At 40.9% G+C, this 20,859-nt stretch overlaps 1 protein-coding gene across 1 annotated transcript in view; it reads left to right on the top strand.

The window, feature by feature from the left end:
- LOC126261001 (ADP-ribosylation factor-like protein 6-interacting protein 1) overlaps positions 1 to 17,275 on the top strand; it is a 67,652-nt gene extending 50,377 nt beyond the window's left edge. The window contains exons 4-5 of the mRNA XM_049958501.1: positions 16,757 to 16,841; positions 16,922 to 17,275. Coding sequence (XP_049814458.1) covers positions 16,757 to 16,841; positions 16,922 to 17,040 — 204 coding nt within the window. The 3' untranslated portion in view covers positions 17,041 to 17,275. The remainder of the gene's footprint in view (positions 1 to 16,756; positions 16,842 to 16,921) is intronic.
- The last annotated feature ends 3,584 nt before the right edge of the window (positions 17,276 to 20,859 follow it).

The raw sequence follows: 20,859 nt of genomic DNA, 5'->3' as shown, positions 1-20,859 counted from the left end.
ACCTACCAAAAATTATGAATGAAATGAAGAGGGGGGAATCAGGACAATGCTCCTCCGGCACCTCCAAAGGCACCAGACCCTCCACACAGTCTGATTCTGTGCTGACGTTTATGGATGAGGTTCCATCTCATTGGTGATGGGCTGTGGCGTGAATGGGCCTTCTGGCCACTTCACACCTAACCCAGCCACCAGTCATGCCTAACCTGGCTACCACCCATGTCATGTCATGTGATCATTCAGCAGAATTGTAATGGGTACTACTGTCACATATTGGATCTACAGCATGTTATTTCCTCTTCTGCAGTTTGCACTGCTGTCCAAGAAATGCACTTCATTAGTGACCATTCTCCAAGCTCCGTGGTTATCGTTCATTCTGTTGGACCTTGCTAGTTCCTATTGAGCATCTCGAGGGGTCTGTAATCCGTACCACCTGCTGGGGCTGTGTGGAACCAAAGACATTGCAATAACTATTCAGGACTGCACTGCTAATGAGTCCTGCAGTGATTTAAACAATGTCCTTAGCACATGAAAATTATCTCTTTTAAGTGATTTTGTGCTAAGGCTGGCTGTTTAATCAAACTCAGTGAGAAGGAATGTTGTGGGCACTATGTCTCCTCTCTGGGAACGTTTGCCTCTTCATATAAAGTGCAGGCCAAGCTCCATTGCCTTACAGGCCACTAGTCCCTATAGAGCATGTGGAGGGGTCTGTAATTCCTGCCATTGGCAGGTGCTGTCCTGCAGGGTGGTCGTTGTATTGATTCATCGGTTCTTGCAGAACACCTCGTGATCCCCTTTTGCGACAGCATCGGCATCCTCTTCCTCTGGCTAGCTTTGTATTACAGAAATGACAAGTTTGAAGACATCCCCTTATGTTTCATTCCCCACCAAAATGAATTGTGTGAATCCTTCAGACTGGGAACTACTTGCCTCGGCTCAAAACATAGACCCAGGCCCTGATTTAGTTTGCTGTCAGATGATTCAACACCTGAATGTCCTCCAAAGGCAGCATCTCTTCATGGTATTCAACCATTTTCATCTTTAAAGGTGCCTTCACCTCGCAATGACAAGGTAGTGTAGTTGTTCCAGTCCTAAAGCTGACCAAGAACCCAAAGTCTCTCAATAGTTACTGGCTGATTAGCTTGATCAGTGTACTCTGCCCAAAAGGGTGGTTGCCCACATGTTATGCCGAGTTCTTGAATCCACAACCTACCATCTTGGAAACAGCAATCCAATAGGCTTTCTCTGAACACTAACACCTGGTTGCAGTCTTTTTTAATCTGTATAAGACATATGACACCATTTGCGTGTTACGACATTTTATTCATCCTCCATGAATGGGGCTTTAGAGGCCCCCTATTGATTTTTATTTGTTAGTTTTTATCTAACCGATTGCCCCAGGTTAGAGTCGGCACTTCACTCAGCTCCCCATGGGTCTAAGAAAATAGGGTCTCACAGGGCTCTGTGTTGAGTTTAACTTTCCCTCATTGCCATTAATGGATTGGCAACATCTGTTCGGCCACTGGTTACACCTTCATTGTATATCAACGATTCTTGCATTTGGTACAACTCTCACTCAGTAATGTCTGCTGAATGCCAGCTCCCAGATACCATCCTGTGGGCCTCTGCAAGGGCTCTTTCCCATGGTTTCCAATACCCTCCTACAAAAATGCAGGTCATGCATATCTGCCGTTGTACCACAGTTTGCCCTGCCCTGACCTGAACTCTACTTAGGTACCCAGCACCCAGATGTTGTAGGACAGTCCTGTTTCTTGGGCCTCTTTTTTGATAAAAAGCTGACTTGCTGCCCCCATATTCATCACCTCAAGACTAGCAGCATGTGGAAACGTAACATTCTGTGCTTCCTTGCCCACATGTCTCAGGGTGGGGATTGTGCTACTCTTATCTATACTTACTGGGCCCAGGTTTTGTCACTTCTGGAATGTGGTTGCCAGGTTTATAGCTTGGCAGCTACTTCAGCTTTAAAACTGTTAGATCCAGTCCAGCATCGTGGGGTGCATCTTGCTACTGGTGCTTTTCAGTTTAGTCCAGTAGACAGTCTCCTTGCTGAAGTGGGGTCCTTCTCCCTTGAGATTTGATCATACCAGCTCTTGGTCTCCTACACTATTGCCGTTCGATAATTCGCTAATTGTCCCATGTACCCCATTCTCTTTGCGTATGAGGGGTGTCATCGTCCTGATACTCACCCTCAGCTGGGACTACTGGTTGGAATGCACCTCTGCCAAGATCTCCTTCTCCCATCCCTGGATAATGCTCCACGGGTTTTTTCGCACACTCCCACTTGGATGGTTTCATCCAAGTAAAAGAGCACACATTTGCCCAAGACGCCATGTCATCACACCTATTGTATTGGATCACTCGGTCATGTCATTCCAGTAATTTTGTTGGATCCTGGCTAGCATCTCCAGAAAGGACGTGTCATGTGCAGATGACTTGATGTTGTTTTGGTACCCATTGGTATACTGAATATATGGACCTTGGGAATGATGTACTGCTTATATTCCAGTTCCCATGCATTTAGTCAACTGCCTTTACATTGCCTAATTCGAGCGATAGTGATGTAGACGTTTTGAAATACATGGCGTCTCCTCCAGTGTCATGTCATAACCATACTTTAGAGTCCAAATCTGAAAATGATGTAGTAAGTGAAGTACAACACTTGAAAGTGAAAGCATGTTTATTATGAACAGCAGTGCCAAGCTAGAACAGAACTAAGCTCCTGGGCAGGGGCTGCTGCTGTTCATACAGACTTTGATTGTTTCAGAATATACTAACTTTACAAACATAAGAAATTTTCAGAGCCTTCGAGAAATGATAAGTACTAAATAACAAATAATTGCTGGTGTTCAGGTTTGATTTGCTGACCTGCAGCACGCTAGCTTGCGATGCTAACTGGTATGCTGCACTGTAACCAGCACATCTTGCATCATTGTGTGTTAATTAGGAACAGGATTATTCTTAACCACAGGGATAAACATTATACAGGTCTGTTGGTGTCAGGCTATACAATACTGCTGATCAGAGTAGTTGTTCCATAAGTGGATCATTCGTGTCAGATCAGAGCGAGCCTCTGAGATGTTTTGGTTGAAAAGGGAGTGAGCGAATTTCAAACAGCCAGTTCAGTAGTCTTGGGGTAGCACCACTAACTCGAATCTCACGTATAGAGTCAACCATCTATTTCATTTTATATACTTTTTGATACTAAAAAGATATTGATAATTATTTTCACTTTGATGGATAGACAGTATGGCGCTATAAAATAGGGACTGCATGTTATCATAAACTTATTAATCACAGAGATGCACTTATTATTAAATTCAGTTTTTCAAATGGAAGTATGCAGTTTTTGGTTCCAGAATTATATATCTGGATTATTTCTACTGCTCTTTATCCAGTCATCTGAATCTTCATTACCTAAAAACATTTACAAATTAACATGACAAAACTAAATATTTTACAAACAGAATAAATTAAATGTTTTTCAGCATGCGTTGAGATATTCAGAAAGGCAAGATACAATTAATCAAGTATCCTCTTATTTCAGGGAAGTATTTATTGTTGAGAGAAGCATAAAATTTCGGGTGCTGCATATTCAGCCTACCATAAAAACATCTAGAAAACCTCAATTTAAATATCTTTCTTCCCAGATGGACAAAACTGTGATATTACATGTAAAATAAGAGAAAGGCAATCACTCACCTATAGCAGACTGAAGTGTGGAGCATAGGAACAAGCAACAGAAAACGCTGTTCACAAAAGCTTTCGAGCTCCTGCTGTAGTAAAACTCTTAACAGAGCACGCTCTGCCCCCGCCCTCTCCACACACACATGCCCACAAATGAACACTCCTACTGCCATTGTGAGACTGTTTATTGATTATCAGTTATTGAAAGCAATTGTCTGGGCTGATGGACATTGGAAAGAGGTACGGGAAGGGGACATGAGGGAAGAGGGTGGCAGTTAGATAGAGTGAGATAGGTCTTAAGAAAGATACTCAGTGGCTGCACAACATGACAAAAAGAGTTCAGAGGGTAGAGCATATAAGATATAAAGAGAAAGGAAGGCGCGGGGGGGGGGGGGGGGGGGGGATGAGGTATGCGGAGGTGAAGATGTAGACAGAAAGGGGAGAGAGAAATGGGAAAGGGAAAGAGAGAGAATGCTCGAGCTCACTTGTGGGAAGAGACAGTACACAATCTGGACATGGAAGGAGTAGCATGGGCAGAAGAGAGAAGGAAAAAAATAGAGGAATTTGGGGTGGAAGGAGTATAAAATTGTGGTACGTACACACAAAACCTTCTCGGACTTCCATCAAGATGACTGCATTGAAATTCTGCAGAGTTTTGATGAGTGCCACTTTCAACATGTGGCGAAGTGCCGAGATTACACAAGCATCCCAGAATGGCGGGGCTGTTTCTCTCCACTGTCTCCCCATGGTATGGGAGTTGGTGATCTGTGGTGGGAGATGCAGACTCCTGTTAGACTGTCAGTGCTTTCAGTATTGCCCACATTTGCAGTGCATCAGCTGCTGGCTGTGGTCATGGCTTATAACTGCTAGAGCAGGAGTTTGTTCCTAACATAGCTGGCAGCCCTCATCCCTGTTGAAGAGATTGTCCTAGGGCCTTATCATAGTTGAATTTTGTAATGATGCTCTCGTATAAGCTCAACACCTCACCGACAGGGGATGAGAGTGACACTCTTGAAAATGTCATTGAATTTCAACATAGCCGCCTGAATGGAAGTCCAAGATGATTTAATCAGCAATATACTGTGGGAGACTGTACAGCGCTATTATATACATGATTTCCTTTTTTGTACTTGTTGTTTTTATTTTTGGGTCTCTCATTGCAGTAATTATAATCTGTTTACAATTAAAAGTGTGATAATATTCTTAGATAAAATACTTTTACAAGAAGAATTTGCAGTTCTGTATGGACTGCGTATATCTACTTTTCTGTATGACGAGCAAAGTACTTGCATTAGAATACGTACTGTCAATGTCCATCCCCACTGTCTTCAATAAGATGGCTTCCACATCTGTTTCCTCTTTGGAACTTGTGGCAGCACTGAAAATGGCTTGAGTGAGTGCACCAGAGTGATTGTCGCAGTACTATGTAGATCAGGACTATCTCAACTAGTGACAGCATTGCCTCCTAGTGAGAATTCCAAATTTTAAGTAATATTGCTGAAGGAGAAAACTAGCACAAACATAGTTGTGCTGCAAAAATTTATGGCCTTTCTCAAAGTTTGTAGATATATTCAGTACATATTTTACCCTGAAAACATAAAAAAATCCAAGATGATAAAATACCATAAGAGGTGTGAAATTGTAACACTTATTTAATGGATTATGCTGTCGCTGATGATTTTGTGTTCTGTTCAACGTTTAGAAACTTAGTGAGAAATTTTATAAGAAAATTATGCAGTTAATTTTAATAACATCTCAGACGTCTTTATTGTCATCTGTGAATGTGATTTATTTGCGAGACTCTGTGAGCTGCAGTGCAAGAGGTTTCACGTGCAAAGATCCTTGTTCAGACAATTCACCTTAATAGAACCAAGAATGTTCCCTACCTCCCAGAAAATTATATTTGCAGTCATACAGAATTTTCACAACTGCACTAAGCACCTAAAACACTGATATACAGTCGTGTGGGGTAGCTGTGCTGTCTGAGGCGCCTTGCCATGGTTTGCGTGGCTCCCCCTGTCAAAGGTTAGAGTCTTCCCTCGTGTGTGTGTGTGTGTGTGTGTGTGTGTGTGTGTGTGTGTGTGTGTGTTTGTGTGTGTGTGTGTGTGTGTGTGTGTGTGTAGCATAAGTTAGTTTAAGCTAGATTAAATAGTGTGTAAGCGTAGGGACCGATGACCTCAGCAGTTTGGTCCCATAGGAACTTACCACCACCACCACCACCACCACCACCACCACCACCACCACTACTACTGATATACAACATACAAAAGTGTCCTGGAATTTGCAGTATCCAAGAAACACAGAAAGATAAACATGAAAAATGTATGCAGTTCTACAGATGGCATATGAAGTGAGTCTTCAGCAAACAAATTGGTGACTATGTACCAAAAATGCTGTTGAATTCTTGAGTTTCAGTCTTAACAAAATTTGTTGCATGTGAAAACTATGCACAGTATGACCCACAAGGAAGAAACACACCCGGTGAGGTAGCAACAATATTGACTTGAATAATTTGGTATTTTTAAGATTTTGTACATAGCCAGATTTGTTCATTCTCAGGTTCTGATTCAAGTTCACTGTCAGTGTTACCACTCAGTCATATTAAAATGTATACTACTGTAGCATCCACAATGCACTGCCTAGTATAGTCTTTTTCACACATCTCGTCTACATGTTCTACACTTCTAGTCCAATCTTTTTTTGTAATCGATACAGAGCTTCATATGTGAGGTGTTCAACATTTGCAAGCTTTCAAGCTGTGTTCCTTTGTCATATATCCCATTTAACTTGAGCCCATATAAACTCAAGAGGTTTTACTGGCAGTGTTATGATGGAAGTTGCACAATTGTATATCTCTTATACTTTGCATTGTGGACAAATTCATTTACCTTCTTGCACCTTTTATCTCTTACTTGGATAAAAATACACTCCTAGTTTCAGGTGGCAAAAACTAAACGGCCATCTTCTGAAGCCAATCTTCAATGTCTGTATTATGCCATCCACACATGGTGCTTTGCCAACATGTATAGAATGAAAATTGATGTTATCCACTACTGTAATTCTGCTTTTTTCCAGTGATTGCAGCAGATTAGTGAACCAGTTCTTGAAAACAGAACTGTTCATTTCTGAATGTAATAAATGCATAAAACTAAATTAAACTCCGCCCGAACGTGCCATGAAGGCCCAACGGTACTGACGAGCCACCGTGTCATCCTCAGCTCACAGGCGTCATAGGATGTGGATATTGAGGGGCATGGGGTCAGCACATCACTCTCACGGCCATGTGTCAGTTTATGAGGCCGAAGCCACTACTTCTTAATCAAGTTGCTCCTCAGTTTGCCTCTCAAGGGCTGAGTGCACTCCACTTGGCGTCAGTGCTTGGCAGACCAGATGGTTACCCATTTAAGTGCTGGCCCAGACCAGCAGTTAACTTCTGTGATCTACCAGAAACCAGTGTTACCACCGCAGCAAGGCCATTGGCATGTAATAAATTTTCTGAATTGAAAACTAGTATCCTTTTAAGAAGGTAAAGAACAAACATTTCCATGCCCTCATACTCAATTTTGTATTGGTTTTGGGCACAGACATTACTGGCAGTAGGATACTCTCCTCTGTTGCAGTATTCTACCACAGTTCTGCACAGACTTCTTTATTAAAATTGTCCATTTGAGTAAATCTACTTTCCTGTTTACATCCCTTCCTTGGTGAATGGGTGGCAGCACTCGCAACTACAGCTTCTGATCATGAAGTCCCAAAGCTGTTAACATATTTCACTGTTATTTCTGAAACTTCATTCTCTCTTGCTGTCAATTTTCATACCTAAGCAAAGTTAATGTTTCGTCTAGGTGCTTCATCATGAGCAAGTTTGTTGGAAAACTTTGACATTTGTTATTACATATGTAATTTGTTTTCTAACGTCTTTTCAGTCCCGGCCTATATCATGATGGCATGCTCATAGGTGGGGTTTGGTTAAAATTGTATTTAAAATGACAAAATATAGACACATAATGTGGGTTTAAAAATGTAAAACATAGAAAAATATGGAGACAAAAAACTATTATTTCCAAGTAAACTACACTTTATTATACCAAAAACAAACAATTTTATGCTTCTTCAGTCTCACTGACGTTATTTGTATCACTTTTTTTATTTTCAAAATTAAAACTATTTCTGTTTGAACGGAACAATGCTTTGTACTGATTGAAAGATCTTTCAGTGTCACAGGACGTGATTGGAGCAAAATAATATCATGGTACGTCTCTTTAAATGTTGAAATCTTTCAAAAATATTTTTTCACATTTGATATTAAACTACCAATATTTTTGTAAATTTATCCTCATGCATACAGTTAATCTATTTATCCAGTGTGCCAGGCACGTTAGATGGATCATTTTAGGATAGAAAACATTTAGGACATCTGCCGCTTTAATCATATAAGAAGCAGCATTGGTAACTAACGAAAAAACTTGTTCGTGTTTTACACCATTAGGCCATAAAATACTCATGGCATCATTAAAGAGCTTTGCTAATGTTTCGTGGTTTATTTAGAAAGTTCATCATATGCCAACAGAAAGGATTTGCTCAATTTATCTTCAAATAGTTGTTCAGTTAATACATTACCAATGCACAGCCCTTGGACGTCCGTATTCTCATCGATTGCAACCCATACAGGACCATCTTTAATTATGCCTCGAAACAATGCCAAACAATCATTGTAAATGCTGTAGACATAGTTTTTTCTGTGTTGCTTGAGGCTTTCCCGACGGACGTGTTCTATATATGGTTTTCGGGCGAGACGTCGGATGTCATAGTGCAAACTCCACAATATTTCATCAGCGCAACTGGCCGACATCTTCAGGTGCGACGAACACACTGCTAAGGCAGGACCAGGGCCCCCTATTTATGCCAGTTTTAGGCAGGAAGTGCGCATGCGTGGAGGTGCCAAATTCGATGGCCAATAGCGACGATATCAGCTGGTAGCTGGAAGGACAGTAACGCCACCTACAGGATGAAGAACCAAATACTTCGGCGCACGCGCGGAGGCTGCCGCCGCTGGTCTGCGCTGCCATCGGCGGCCCCAGCGACCTCTGTCAGAAGCTGCAAGCGCGGAGGCTGCCGCTGTTACTCTGCGCTGCCATCGGCCGCCCCAGCGACCTCCGACGGAAGCCGCAAGCAAAACTGCGCGTCCACCTAGGCGCCTTGATTATTCTTCCGTTGTCAACAGAATATTTATGTTGCTGGCGAATCGTCGTCAGTCTCATGACCAATAGTATTCCTCTCTGCTCGAAGCGACTTCAATCTGGCCAGTGCTGGATCCCAAGCTGTACTAAGCTGAAAGCCCGTGTCTCTGTTTACAAGATTCGTTGAGCTACGTATTTCCACTGCTTCCTTAATAACAGCAACATAAATATTCTGTTGACAACGGGAGAATAATCAAGGCGCCTACGTGGATGCGCAGTTTTGCTTGCGGCTTCCGTCGGAGGTCGCTGGGGCGGCCGATGGCAGCGCAGAGTAACAGCGGCAGCCTCCGCGCTTGCAGCTTCTGACAGAGGTCGCTGGGGCCGCCGATGGCAGCGCAGACCAGCGGCGGCAGCCTCCGCGCGTGCGCCGAAGTATTTGGTTCTTCATCCTGTAGGTGGCGTTACTGTCCTTCCAGCTACCAGCTGATATCGTCGCTATTGGCCATCGAATTTGGCGCCTCCACGCATGCGCACTTCCTGCCTAAAACTGGCATAAATAGCGGGCCCTGGTCCTGCCTTAGCAGTGTGTTCGTCGCACCTGAAGATGTCGGCCAGTTGCGCTGACGAAATATTGTGGAGTTTGCACTATGACATCCGACGTCTCGCCCGAGAACCATATATACATAGTTTTTTCTGAGTGTAGATTTGTCAGGAATATGTTTGCCTGAATACTTCCGTAGAAGCTTTTAAATGCTGGGTTATTTAATTTCCATAAAAGTATATCCACACAAATGGTTCAACACAAATCTTTGTTTTGTGGCAGATATGCTCTGTGATTACTAGAAACTGTTGCTCAGTTGACATGGATTTTTCACAAGCATTACAACATAATACTTTACCATCTGTACACATCTACAGCTACATCTACATCCATACTCCGCAAGCCACCTGACAGTGTGTGTCGGAGGGTACCTCTATCGGTTCTCCCTTCTATTCCAGTCTTGTATTGTTCGTGGAAAGAAGGATTGTCAGTATGCCTCTGTGTGGGCTCTAATCTCTCTGATTTTATCCTCATGGTCTCTTTGCGAGATATACGTAGGAGGGAGCAATATACTGCTTGACTCCTCTGTGAAGGTATGTTCTCGAAGCTTCAACAAAAGCCTGTACCAAGCTACTGAGCGTCTCTCCTGCAGAGTCTTCCACTGGAGTTTATCTATCATCTCCGTAACGCTTTCGCGATTACTAAATGATCCTGTAATGAAGCGCGCTGCTCTCCGTTGGATCTTCTCTCTCTCTTCTATCAACCCCTTTTCGGATTGCATTTCCTTAGGATTCTTCCAATGAATCTCAGTCTGGCATCTGCTTTACCGACGATCATTTTTATATGATCATTCCATTTTAAATCACTCCTAATGCGTACTCCCAGATAATTTATGGAGTTAACTGCTTCTAGTTGCTGACCTGCTATATTGTAGCTAAATGATAGGGGATCTTTCTTTCTATGTATTCACAGCACATTATACTTGTCTACATTGAGATTCAGTTGCCATTCCCTGCACCATGCGTCAATTCGCTGCAGATCCTCCTGCATTTCAGTACAATTTTCCATTGTTAAAACCTCTCGATATACCACAGCATCATCCGCAAAAAGCCTCAGTGAACTTGTGATGTCATCCACAAGGTCATTTATGTATATTGTGAATAGCAACGGTCCTACGACACTCCCCTGCGGCACACCTGACATCACTCTTACTTTGGAAGACTTTTCTCCATTGAGAATGACATACTGTGTTCTGTTATCTAGGAACTCTTCAATCCAGTCACACAATTGTTCTGATAGTCCATATGCTCTTACTTTGTTCATTAAACGACTGTTGGGAACTGTATGGAATGCCTTGCGGAAGTCAAGAAACACGGCATCTACCTGTGAACCCGTGTCTATGGCCCTCTGAGTCCCGTGGACGAATAGCGCGAGGTTTCACATGATCGTCTTTTTCGAAATCCATGCTGATTCCTACATAGTAGATTTCTAGTCTCCAGAAAAGTCATTATACTCTAACATAATACGTGTTCCAAAATTCTACAAGTGATCGTTGTTAGAGATATAGGTCTATAGTTCTGCACATCTGTTCGACGTCCCTTCTTGAAAACGGGGATGACCTGTGCCTTTTTCCAATCCTTTGGAACGCTACGCTCTTCTAGAGACCTACGGCACACCGCTGCAAGAAGGGGGGCAAGTTCCTCCATGTACTCTGTGTAAAATCGAACATCTGTTCGACGTCCCTTCTTGAAAACGGGGATGACCTGTGCCTTTTTCCAATCCTTTGGAACGCTACGCTCTTTTAGAGACCTACGGCACACCGCTGCAAGAAGGGGGCAAGTTCCTTCGTGTACTCTGTGTAAAATCGAACATCTGTTCGACGTCCCTTCTTGAAAACGGGGATGACCTGTGCCTTTTTCCAATCCTTTGGAACGCTACGCTCTTCTAGAGACCTACGGCACACCGCTGCAAGAAGGGGGGCAAGTTCCTTCGTGTACTCTGTGTAAAATCGAACTTGTATCCCATCAGGTCCAGCGGCCTTTCCTCTTTTGAGCGATTTTAATTGTTTCTCTATCCCTCTGTTGTCTTATTTCGATATCTACCGTTTTGTCATCTGTGCGACAATCTAGAGAAGGAACTACAGTGCAGTCTTCCTCTGTGAAACAGCTGTGGAAAAAGACATTTAGTATTTCGGCCTTTAGTCTGTCATCCTCTGTTTCAGTACCATTTTGGTCACAGAGTGTCTGGACATTTTGTTTTGATCCACCTACCGCTTTTACATAAGACGAAAATTTCTTAGGATTTTCTGCCAAGTCAGTACATAGAACTTTACTTTCGAATTCATTGAACGCCTCTCGCATAGCCCTGCTCACACTACATTTCGCTTCGCTTAATTTTTGTTTGCCTGCAAGGCTTTGGCTATGTTTATGTTTGCTGTGAAGTTCCCTTTGCTTCCATAGCAGTTTTCTAACTCAGTTGTTGTACCATGGTGGCTCTTTTCCATCTCTTATGATCTTGCTTGGCATATACTCATCTAATGCATATTGTACGATGGTTTTGAACTTTGTCCACTGATCCTCAACACTATCTGTACTCGGGACAAAACTTTTGTGTTGAGCCATCAGGTACTCTGAAATCTGCTTTTTGTCACTTTTGCTAAACAGAAAAATCTTCCTACCTTTTTTAATATTTCTATTTACGCCTGAAATCATTGATGCAGTAACCACTTTATGATCGCTGATTCCGTGGTCTGCGTTAACTATTTCAAATACTTCGGGTCTGTTTGTCACCAGAAGGTCTAATATGTTATCGCCACGAGTCGGTTCTCTGTTTAACTGCTCAAGTTAGTTTTCAGATAAAGCACTTAAAAAAATTTCGCTGGATTCTTTGTCCCTGCCACCTGTTATGAACGTTTGAGTCTCCCAGTCTATATCCGGCAAATTAAAATCTCCCCCCAGAACTATAACATGGTGGGGAAATCTACTTGAAATATTTTCCAAATTATCCTTCAGGTGCTCAGCCACAACAGCTGCTAGGCCAGGGGGCCTATCCAATTACCATGTCTGAGCCTGCTTTAACCGTGACCTTCACCCAAATTATTTCACATTTCAGATCTCCGTCAATTTCCTTCGATACTATTGCACTTCTTATCGCTATAAACACGCCTCCCCCTTCACTGTCCAGCCTGTCTCTGCAGTATACATTCCAGTCTGAGATCAGAATTTCATTACTGGTTACATCTGGTTTCAGCCAACTTTCTGTCCCTAGTACTATGTGGGCATTGTGACCGTTTAAGAATGAGAGCAGTTCTGGGACCTTTCTATAGACGCTCCTGCAGTTTACTATTAGCACATTAATATTGTTTTTCCGTGTTGCATTTTGCCTACTCCTATCTTGCCCCGTCTCAGGAGGCGTCTTGTCGGGCCTAGGGAGAGGGAATTCTCTAACCTAAAAAACCCACATGTGCACTCCACACGTACTCCACTACACTTGTAGCTGCTTCCTGCGTGTAGTGCACGACTGACCTATTCAGGGGGGCCCTACATTTCTCCACCCGATAGCAGAGGTCGAGAAATTTGCACCCCAGATCTCCGCAGAATCGTCTGAGCCTCAGCTCCAAACCAGAGGACCTCGATCGGTTCTGGGAATGATACTACAAATAGTTAGCTAAGATTCCACCCCTCGAGCGAGGCTTTCTGCCTTCACCATCTCCGTCAACCGCCTGTATGAACTGAGGATGACCTCTGAACCCAGACGGCAGGAGTCATTGGTGCCGACATGAGCAACAATTTGCAGTCGGGTGCACCCAGTGCTCTCTATCGCCGCCGGCAGGGCCTCCTCCACATCTCGGATGAGACCCCCGGCAAGCAGACAGAGTGAACACTGGCCTTCTTCCCCGACCTTTCCGCTATTTCCCTAAGAACACTTGTGTGGGAAATCGTCAATATATTTTTGCAATTTGAAACACAATGGTTGCTTATCCTTTAGCAAACCCTATGCACACAGACTGAGATACACAACTTTTGTACATGAAAGAATGTAGGAGCATAAATAACACAATGATGCGTAGTGGCAAACCTTGTTATCAACAGTGAATGATATGGACGTGAAGTTATACATATGGCTAGCGTACTACTTGTGGATGTGCAAGTTGGACATTGCATGTTCAACAAAACACTAGATTATAACAATGAGGAAATGTTTAATGTTGCAATCGTATTGTTCACACCACTAGATGTAGTACTTCAGCTGCCTTAATTTAATATGATGATCATTACTATAGACAAGTATCATATTTGTTAACAGCGTGTTTATAAATGGGGAAGGGTATGTTGACATCAGTGGACAGCATGTTGAAAACTGCTCCCCCGCTTGCACCACTCTGAAATCATGTCAGTGCTTCACTCCCTGGAAGAGACTTTGTTTATTTTCCTCTTCCCACAATCCCTGGGAAACAACACTTGCAGTCTATCTGAAAGACTAGGCTGCTTCAAATTATACGATTTATGTTTTTCACTCAGCCACTCCAAGGACAGTAATCACGCTTTGAAGTGTCATTTAATGATTTTTTTTATGCTGTTACACTTTATAAAAAGATCAGTTTCATATAACATAGCATTGAAAATATGGATTTATGTGATTTTGATATAAAATGGTGAACTAAACTTTGAAATATGGAAAATGAAAGTTACAGTTTCCGACTCCAAATGTGATAATTTATGTAGAAGACAACAAAAAAAAGAAGAAAAGTACTTAAAATGAAAATATAACAATGAAAATAATTAATTTTTGACAATATAATGTAATTAGATAAATAAAATCTACTCACCCAAGTGGTGGCAGAAAAACACACGCATAAAAGAAGGTTACACTATTCTGAGCTTGTGGAGCCAGTGGCTCCTTCTTTCAGCGGAAGGATTGAAGGGGAAGGAAGAGGGGTGAAAGAGAAGGACGGAACAGATTTAGGAAAAGAGGTAGCTTTCGGAAAAGTCGCCTTGAACTGCTGGTCAAGGGAGACTTAACGGACAGGATGAGAGGGAAAGACTGATTGTTGGGGACTGCATGGGGCGAGATTTGGAAACCTAAGAACTTAAAGGTGGAAGAAAAGGTAATATGCAAGACAAGAGATTACTGGGGTGGTGGGGGGTGGAGGGGGGGGGGAGTACACGAGTTAATAAGAGTGAAAGGTTAAGTGTATAGTACGTAGAAGAGGTGGGAGGGGAACGGCAAAAGATGAAACATGTACGAAACTAAAACAAAGTGAAGAAAGTAGTAGTTACGCTCAAGAAATGCTGAGATGGAAGAAATTAACATAAATTAAGGCCAGGTGGATGGTGAGAACCGAGGACATGTTGTGGTGCTGGTTCCCACATCTGTGGAGTTCTGAGAAACTGGTGTCTGGAGGAAGAATCCAAAAGGCACATGAGATGAAACAGGTACTGAGGTCATGACTGTCATGTTGTAGAGCATGCTCAACCTTCCCAATCTCCAAAACATCCTTGTCAGACCCTATGCTCCTCTTGCACCAGTCACCCTACCCTATGGTTCCTACCCCTGTGACTGTCCCCTCTGCAAGAATTGGCCTGTGCACCCTCTTACCACCACCTATACCAACGTGTAACTCAAAAAACGGAAAAACATATACTATCAAAGGGAGTGTCACCTGCGAAATGACACATCATATACCAGCTGTTACGTTAACGCTGTTCAGCCTTTTACATTGGCATGAACCCAGTTATCAATTAGGATGAATGGACATAAGCAGAGGGTGTATACCGGTAACACACAATGTCATGTTGCAGAGCATGCTCTACATCATCACAGTTGTGACCTCAGTGCTGGTTTCACAGCACGCCCATCTGGATTCTTCCCCCAGACACCAATTTCTCAGAACTCTGCAGGTGAGGACTAATGCTACAATGTGTTCTTGGTTCTCGCCATCCACCTGGCCTTAATTTATATTAATTTCTTCCATCTCAGCATTTCTTGAGAGTAACTACTCATTTCTTACTCCATTTCTGTGTTCTACATGTTTCATTTTTTGCTGTCCCCCTCCATCTCTGTTACATACTATGCACATAGCTTTTCACTCATATTAACTCGTACATTATGTTTTTTCAGTAATCTCCGCCTTGCATATAATCCTTCCTTCTGCCTTTAAGCTCTTAGGTTTCCAAATCTTTTACTGTTCAGTCCCCAATAATCAGTCTTTCCCTCTCGTCCCGTCCAGTAAGTCTCCCCTGACCTGTGGTTCTGGATGTGCTCAGTAGGAGTTACATCAGGCAACTTGGAAGACCAGATACTTGCCCTAATATCTGTAGATTTTTCCTCAAACCATTGTGATACAATTTGGGAGTGATGGTGTAGCACATTGTCTTACCAACTGTACAGGTTCCTTGCAGGAGGCAGTAATGAATGAATGGATGCACATGATCAGACAATAGTAATAGATTCCTGTATTGTTAGCCAGTGAGGCAACAGCAGACTCACGAGGAGCCCTATTTTATCCTGCTGAAAAATTCCTCATATAGAGTGCCTTCACTATCTGTCTGAACAATTTTCTGTTGGTAAGGGGGTGCATCACCTCTTGTGGTTTTAGAAATATTTGTATCTGCCATCAGCTTACATTATGATTCATTGGTTCAGATGACCTTATAAATATCAACTTCAGTCATCCAATAGCACTGTTCCTATGCATGTACTAATCTAGATGTCCTTTGATGAATAAATGTATGTGAGTGGGCAGTGGCTTCCATACCCTGATGCAACTATTCATTGGTTTATGTCGAGGATTTAATTGGTGGGTAATTTGCTGCAATGGGGCCTACGAGGAGTTGGTGTTGGTAGTAGTTAATAGTGCTCTCTATTGTCACCACTTTATTGCCTGTAGTAATTTACCAGTGACAGTTTTCACCCATTACACTGGATCATGTGGAATCTCCAATGTCAGCATGGCTTCGTAGATGGAGGCATGTTTGAATACCAGTGATCGTATGTATTGATACTACACATTTTAGCGACCCATCTGTTAGCCGTTACAAGATCTAATGACATTCCAGTCATTAGACATGCCACATTATTCTGTTCACCTTGGTAGAATATCTCTAATTTAGTAGCTCATAAATAGGCTGCAACTTTTAAAATGTGAGTAATCTCTATTTTGAACTAATAAGATAACAAAAAATTAACAATTTGCATACTATGTCCTACAACAGATTTTAGAGGTTTCACTTGTTGCAAAAGGTACATTGCTAGTAACAAAGGAAATGTCTCATGCAGAAAATCTGGGTGTCTCACTATTTGAAACACTAATTCTAAATTATTTTGGTTTCAGTATTACACATCTGTTGTTGTTGTCCTGACATTTCTCGCTTGGCTGGGGAACGTGATGAATAATTTGCTTCTGACTTATATACTGGGTAAGTTCAGAACATTGGTACATGTTTGGAAAGAAACGCCACAAACTTGTATTAATGAATTATGTTTTGGTTATTTGCAGTGACAACTATTGTTATGATTCCTGGATTGAGATGCCACCCTTTATTCCGGAAATATTTTAAACACATTTCTACACTTGTACCATCTTCCGACCCAAAAGTGAAACAGAAAAAGAACTGAAGTTCATGACGAAGACATTGATTTTGTGTATGTGGTTTATGCTTATATAAATTACCCAGTATGAGTACTGGGAATTATCTAATGTGATGTTTGTTTTTAGATTTTGTCATTAAAAATGAGTGCTTGCAACAGTGTGAATAAAATGATCCCTGTCTCTCTATTGGCAGGTGATGTTTCAGTGTGCTTGCTCCAAGCATAATGGAAACAGTTTTGGTAATAAATGTTTGAGACTTGATATTGCCTGCTTTTAAGATAGGTTTTTAGTAATATTTATTATGTATTTATCTTGTTGACTATTTATGTGGAAGTTTTAGAAATAAGAGCAGTTGGTTTTCAGTTGCATCAGGTAGTTGATTAGATAAGTTCTGTAAAAATTGGAAAACAAATGTCAGCAATGTTACTGGTAACCTTTCCTCATGATCATGTACTACTTTTATCTCTAAGTTACAAAGTAATAATTCAATAGACCAACTCCTCCTGTAATACATGTTTGTTTTCCAATCTCATCACAACATAATCTGTTACATGAAAGAGGGTTATTTGTATTCCCTGCAGTATCATCTCCAGTAACTGAATATTTCTCATTGCTATACAGAACTGTTTAGAGTTGAATTTACAGTAAATCCATAAGTTAAGTAGAGTGCCAATAGATTAGTATGTTTATATGTATTTTGCACATAAATCTCATAATTCAACCTAGTCATAGTGTAAATTTGTAATGCTGCATGGCAGTCCTTTTAAACATAATTATTTTTGTACAACATGCATTACTTCAGTTTTATATCACCTTGTTTGACTGCGCACAAACACTTCAGTGATTTCTTTTTATATGTGAAAAAGACTGAGTGTTCCCTGTAAACATTTTTTTGTGTGTGTAATATTTACTGAATAGAATTTTTTTTTTTTTTCCATTGACTTGACTTGATATTTGCCATCTTCGTCAGGTGATGCATCACTGAATGTGTCATACTGTTTAAAACTATTTCCATTTCTGTGTCAAAACAAGACAGATTTAAAGTGATCATAGAAACTAAGAAGTTGACAACTTTGAATATTTCCGTTGCGTTTGTACTCAGTTCCATGTTGTCATCATAGTTTTGTATTATCTTGGAAACTCCATGATGGGCATAATAGGGTTATATGTATTGAAAAATTTTTGACAACAAAATTACATGTAAACAGTACATGTATACAACACACAAAATTTGAGCTGTTTATCACTTCCATTTTTGTTGATGTCCTGATTTTTACTTTATTTCCCTGCAGTAACTCTCTTAATATTAATTTTCACGTAGATTTTTGCCTTTCCTGCTGCTGTATTTCAAGTGGCTGTGCCTTGTGGGATGTCCTGAAATTTAATACCTTACCCTGGACTTGAAATGCCTTCTGGTTCCCTGTTTTTCTTGATGTGACACTGTGTGACATGTATATTTTGCTGATAAACATAGTTTCCCATGTGTAACTTGGTATTATGAACCAGTCTTTCGTCAAAATAAGATGTGAACACCATTCTTAGAAGTAGAGACAGGAAAAGTGAAAAGGAAGCAAGTGACTACATAGAATTTGGTGGGCAGAATTTCTTTCTGTACTAGATTATACTATTTCCCTGTGACAAAAAGGAAGAAAATGTTTGCAGGAGACAGTTTTCACAAAACCGCTTGCTCTTGCTGATTTTAAGCCCATTAACAGGCAGTTTAGAGTTAACCTCATTTAAAAGAATGAAAATAGATAAAATAATTAATTCCCTTCTGGATTTTTGCCGTAAATGATGAACATTTGTACCATTGCAAAATAGATTTAACTGTCACATTTGTGGTGTCCATTATTTGCTGTTTTTCTGTCTGAGATAAGTGTCATGCTGCTGGGTTCTGAACTTAATGTATGTAGTTAGATTTCATTTTTTGCTGTAGGGGTATTACTGTTGTTTAAAACTGATATCCTAAAAAAGGAATAATTGAGAGCACACTATGAGATTTGCCAAAATTTGGGAATAGCTGTTCCCTCCGATTACCCCTAAATAATTTGTGACATTTGATTTTTTGGAAACAAAATGAGCTAATAAAAAGCTATGGCATATAAATGGATGCTGATTTGAAACGTGATGGTTTATCAGTTATGCACAATGTACATGGAAATCTTGTGAAGACAGTATTGTATCCTCTTCAAAATAATGCTCTCCATCCAGTGAATGATTCAGTACTTTGTTCTTGATGAATGACACATATGTACATAGGCAAAGCTGCTAGTTTTATTATTTTATTTAGCCAGAGTGGCACCAGTCTACAAGCTCATTGTCAGCAGTTGTGAATTTACTGTTTGCCCTCATAGGTTTTTAAAGTTTTAATTGGTTTTCAGTGTGTCCTCTTCTTGTTACCAATGAGGGCTGGTCTGGTGAAAATGAAATAAATAATAAAACAGGCAACCTTTTATATGTATATACAAATAAAGGCATTCCTCAGCTTCATATAGACGGCAGGACACCTTGATTACAAAATGTTTGTAGTACATGGTTCATTGCACAAATTAATGAACACATTTATAAGTTACAGTTGTTCAGCGGTTGAAGAGTAGTTGTACGCTTTGACTACAGAAAGCTGAAATTATAGAATCACTTCACTGTAATTAATAATTTGTTTAACTGATTTAGATCATATGTGACATATGGATGACACTTTTTTTCCCCTCTGGTCAACTGAGAGGAATATGTACAAAGTTTTGTACACAGTGTTAAACTGCACTATGAAACATTTCTTTATTGTGTTATCAGCAATAGATTGTAAAATCTTTGTGCAGTACACATCTTCCTATAGTTGTAATACCTATCTCCATCAATTCAACGACAGGGTTTTTAACTATATATGCACAACATTAGTGGGATGGAAAATGATATCACTTGGTTTATGCTATTTTCATTGCTGCTTGACTTATGAAGGCATTTAAGATCACTTTTCCCTCTAAATATTTTACAGCCACTAGTTATAATTCTACAGTCATATTTGATAACCAGTCTGTTTCAGACAGTCAGGCTTTAAGGCTTCATCAGTTTCTGTGTTGTATTTGCAAATAGCTCTGTGACTGGAACGTGGTTACTCCCTGCACCAATGTAAATGATTAACAAAGCAGTATTGCAGATGTACAAAATATTTTCATGACCATAGCATGAACTGCTTTTTTAAAATATTTTTTCAAATATCCTCGATATCTTGCCGAAGACGTGAGCTTCCACTCATGTCTGAATAGTATCATCAAGCTGGCACAAGTGTTACAGTCCGATGTATTCTACATCAGAAACACTGTGAGCAATATTGACTCTTGATTGTGCAGGTCAGTGTTGAAAATGTAGCTATATGTTTATGGCCGCAACCAGTCAAATCAGCACACACTCCACTATAGAGTGTAAGATTCATCCTGGAAACAACCCCTAGACTGTTGCTAAGCCATTTCCCATCAGTATGCTTTCTTTTAGGATCATTAATCCAACAAGGTATGCAGGAGAGCTTTTGTGAACTTTAGAAAATAAGAAAAAGGTACCTGACCATTGAATCTGTGATGGCAGATCAGGAGTATTGCCTCGGCATCTCACTCAGTAAAAGGCATGGGTGCAGGCTCGAGTCCCAGTCTGACACAGTTTTTTATTCTGTCAGGAAGTTTCACCACAGGTATAGACACTGCTAAACTAAGGTATTAGTGATTGTACAGGCCCACTATTCATAAAGTTCCTTTGTAGATTTGATAGCTTTCTAACATAAATTTTGTACTATTTGTCATATCTGCTGCATCAGCTGTAGTTAAATATTTTCCATGTTCTTTTAATGCTGA

The sequence above is a fragment of the Schistocerca nitens genome, chromosome 1 (genome assembly GCF_023898315.1).
Source record: "Schistocerca nitens isolate TAMUIC-IGC-003100 chromosome 1, iqSchNite1.1, whole genome shotgun sequence".
NCBI lineage: Eukaryota > Metazoa > Arthropoda > Insecta > Orthoptera > Acrididae > Schistocerca > Schistocerca nitens.
The sequence above is the reverse complement of the archived record's forward strand: the minus strand, read 5'-3'. Positions and strand labels throughout refer to the sequence as shown.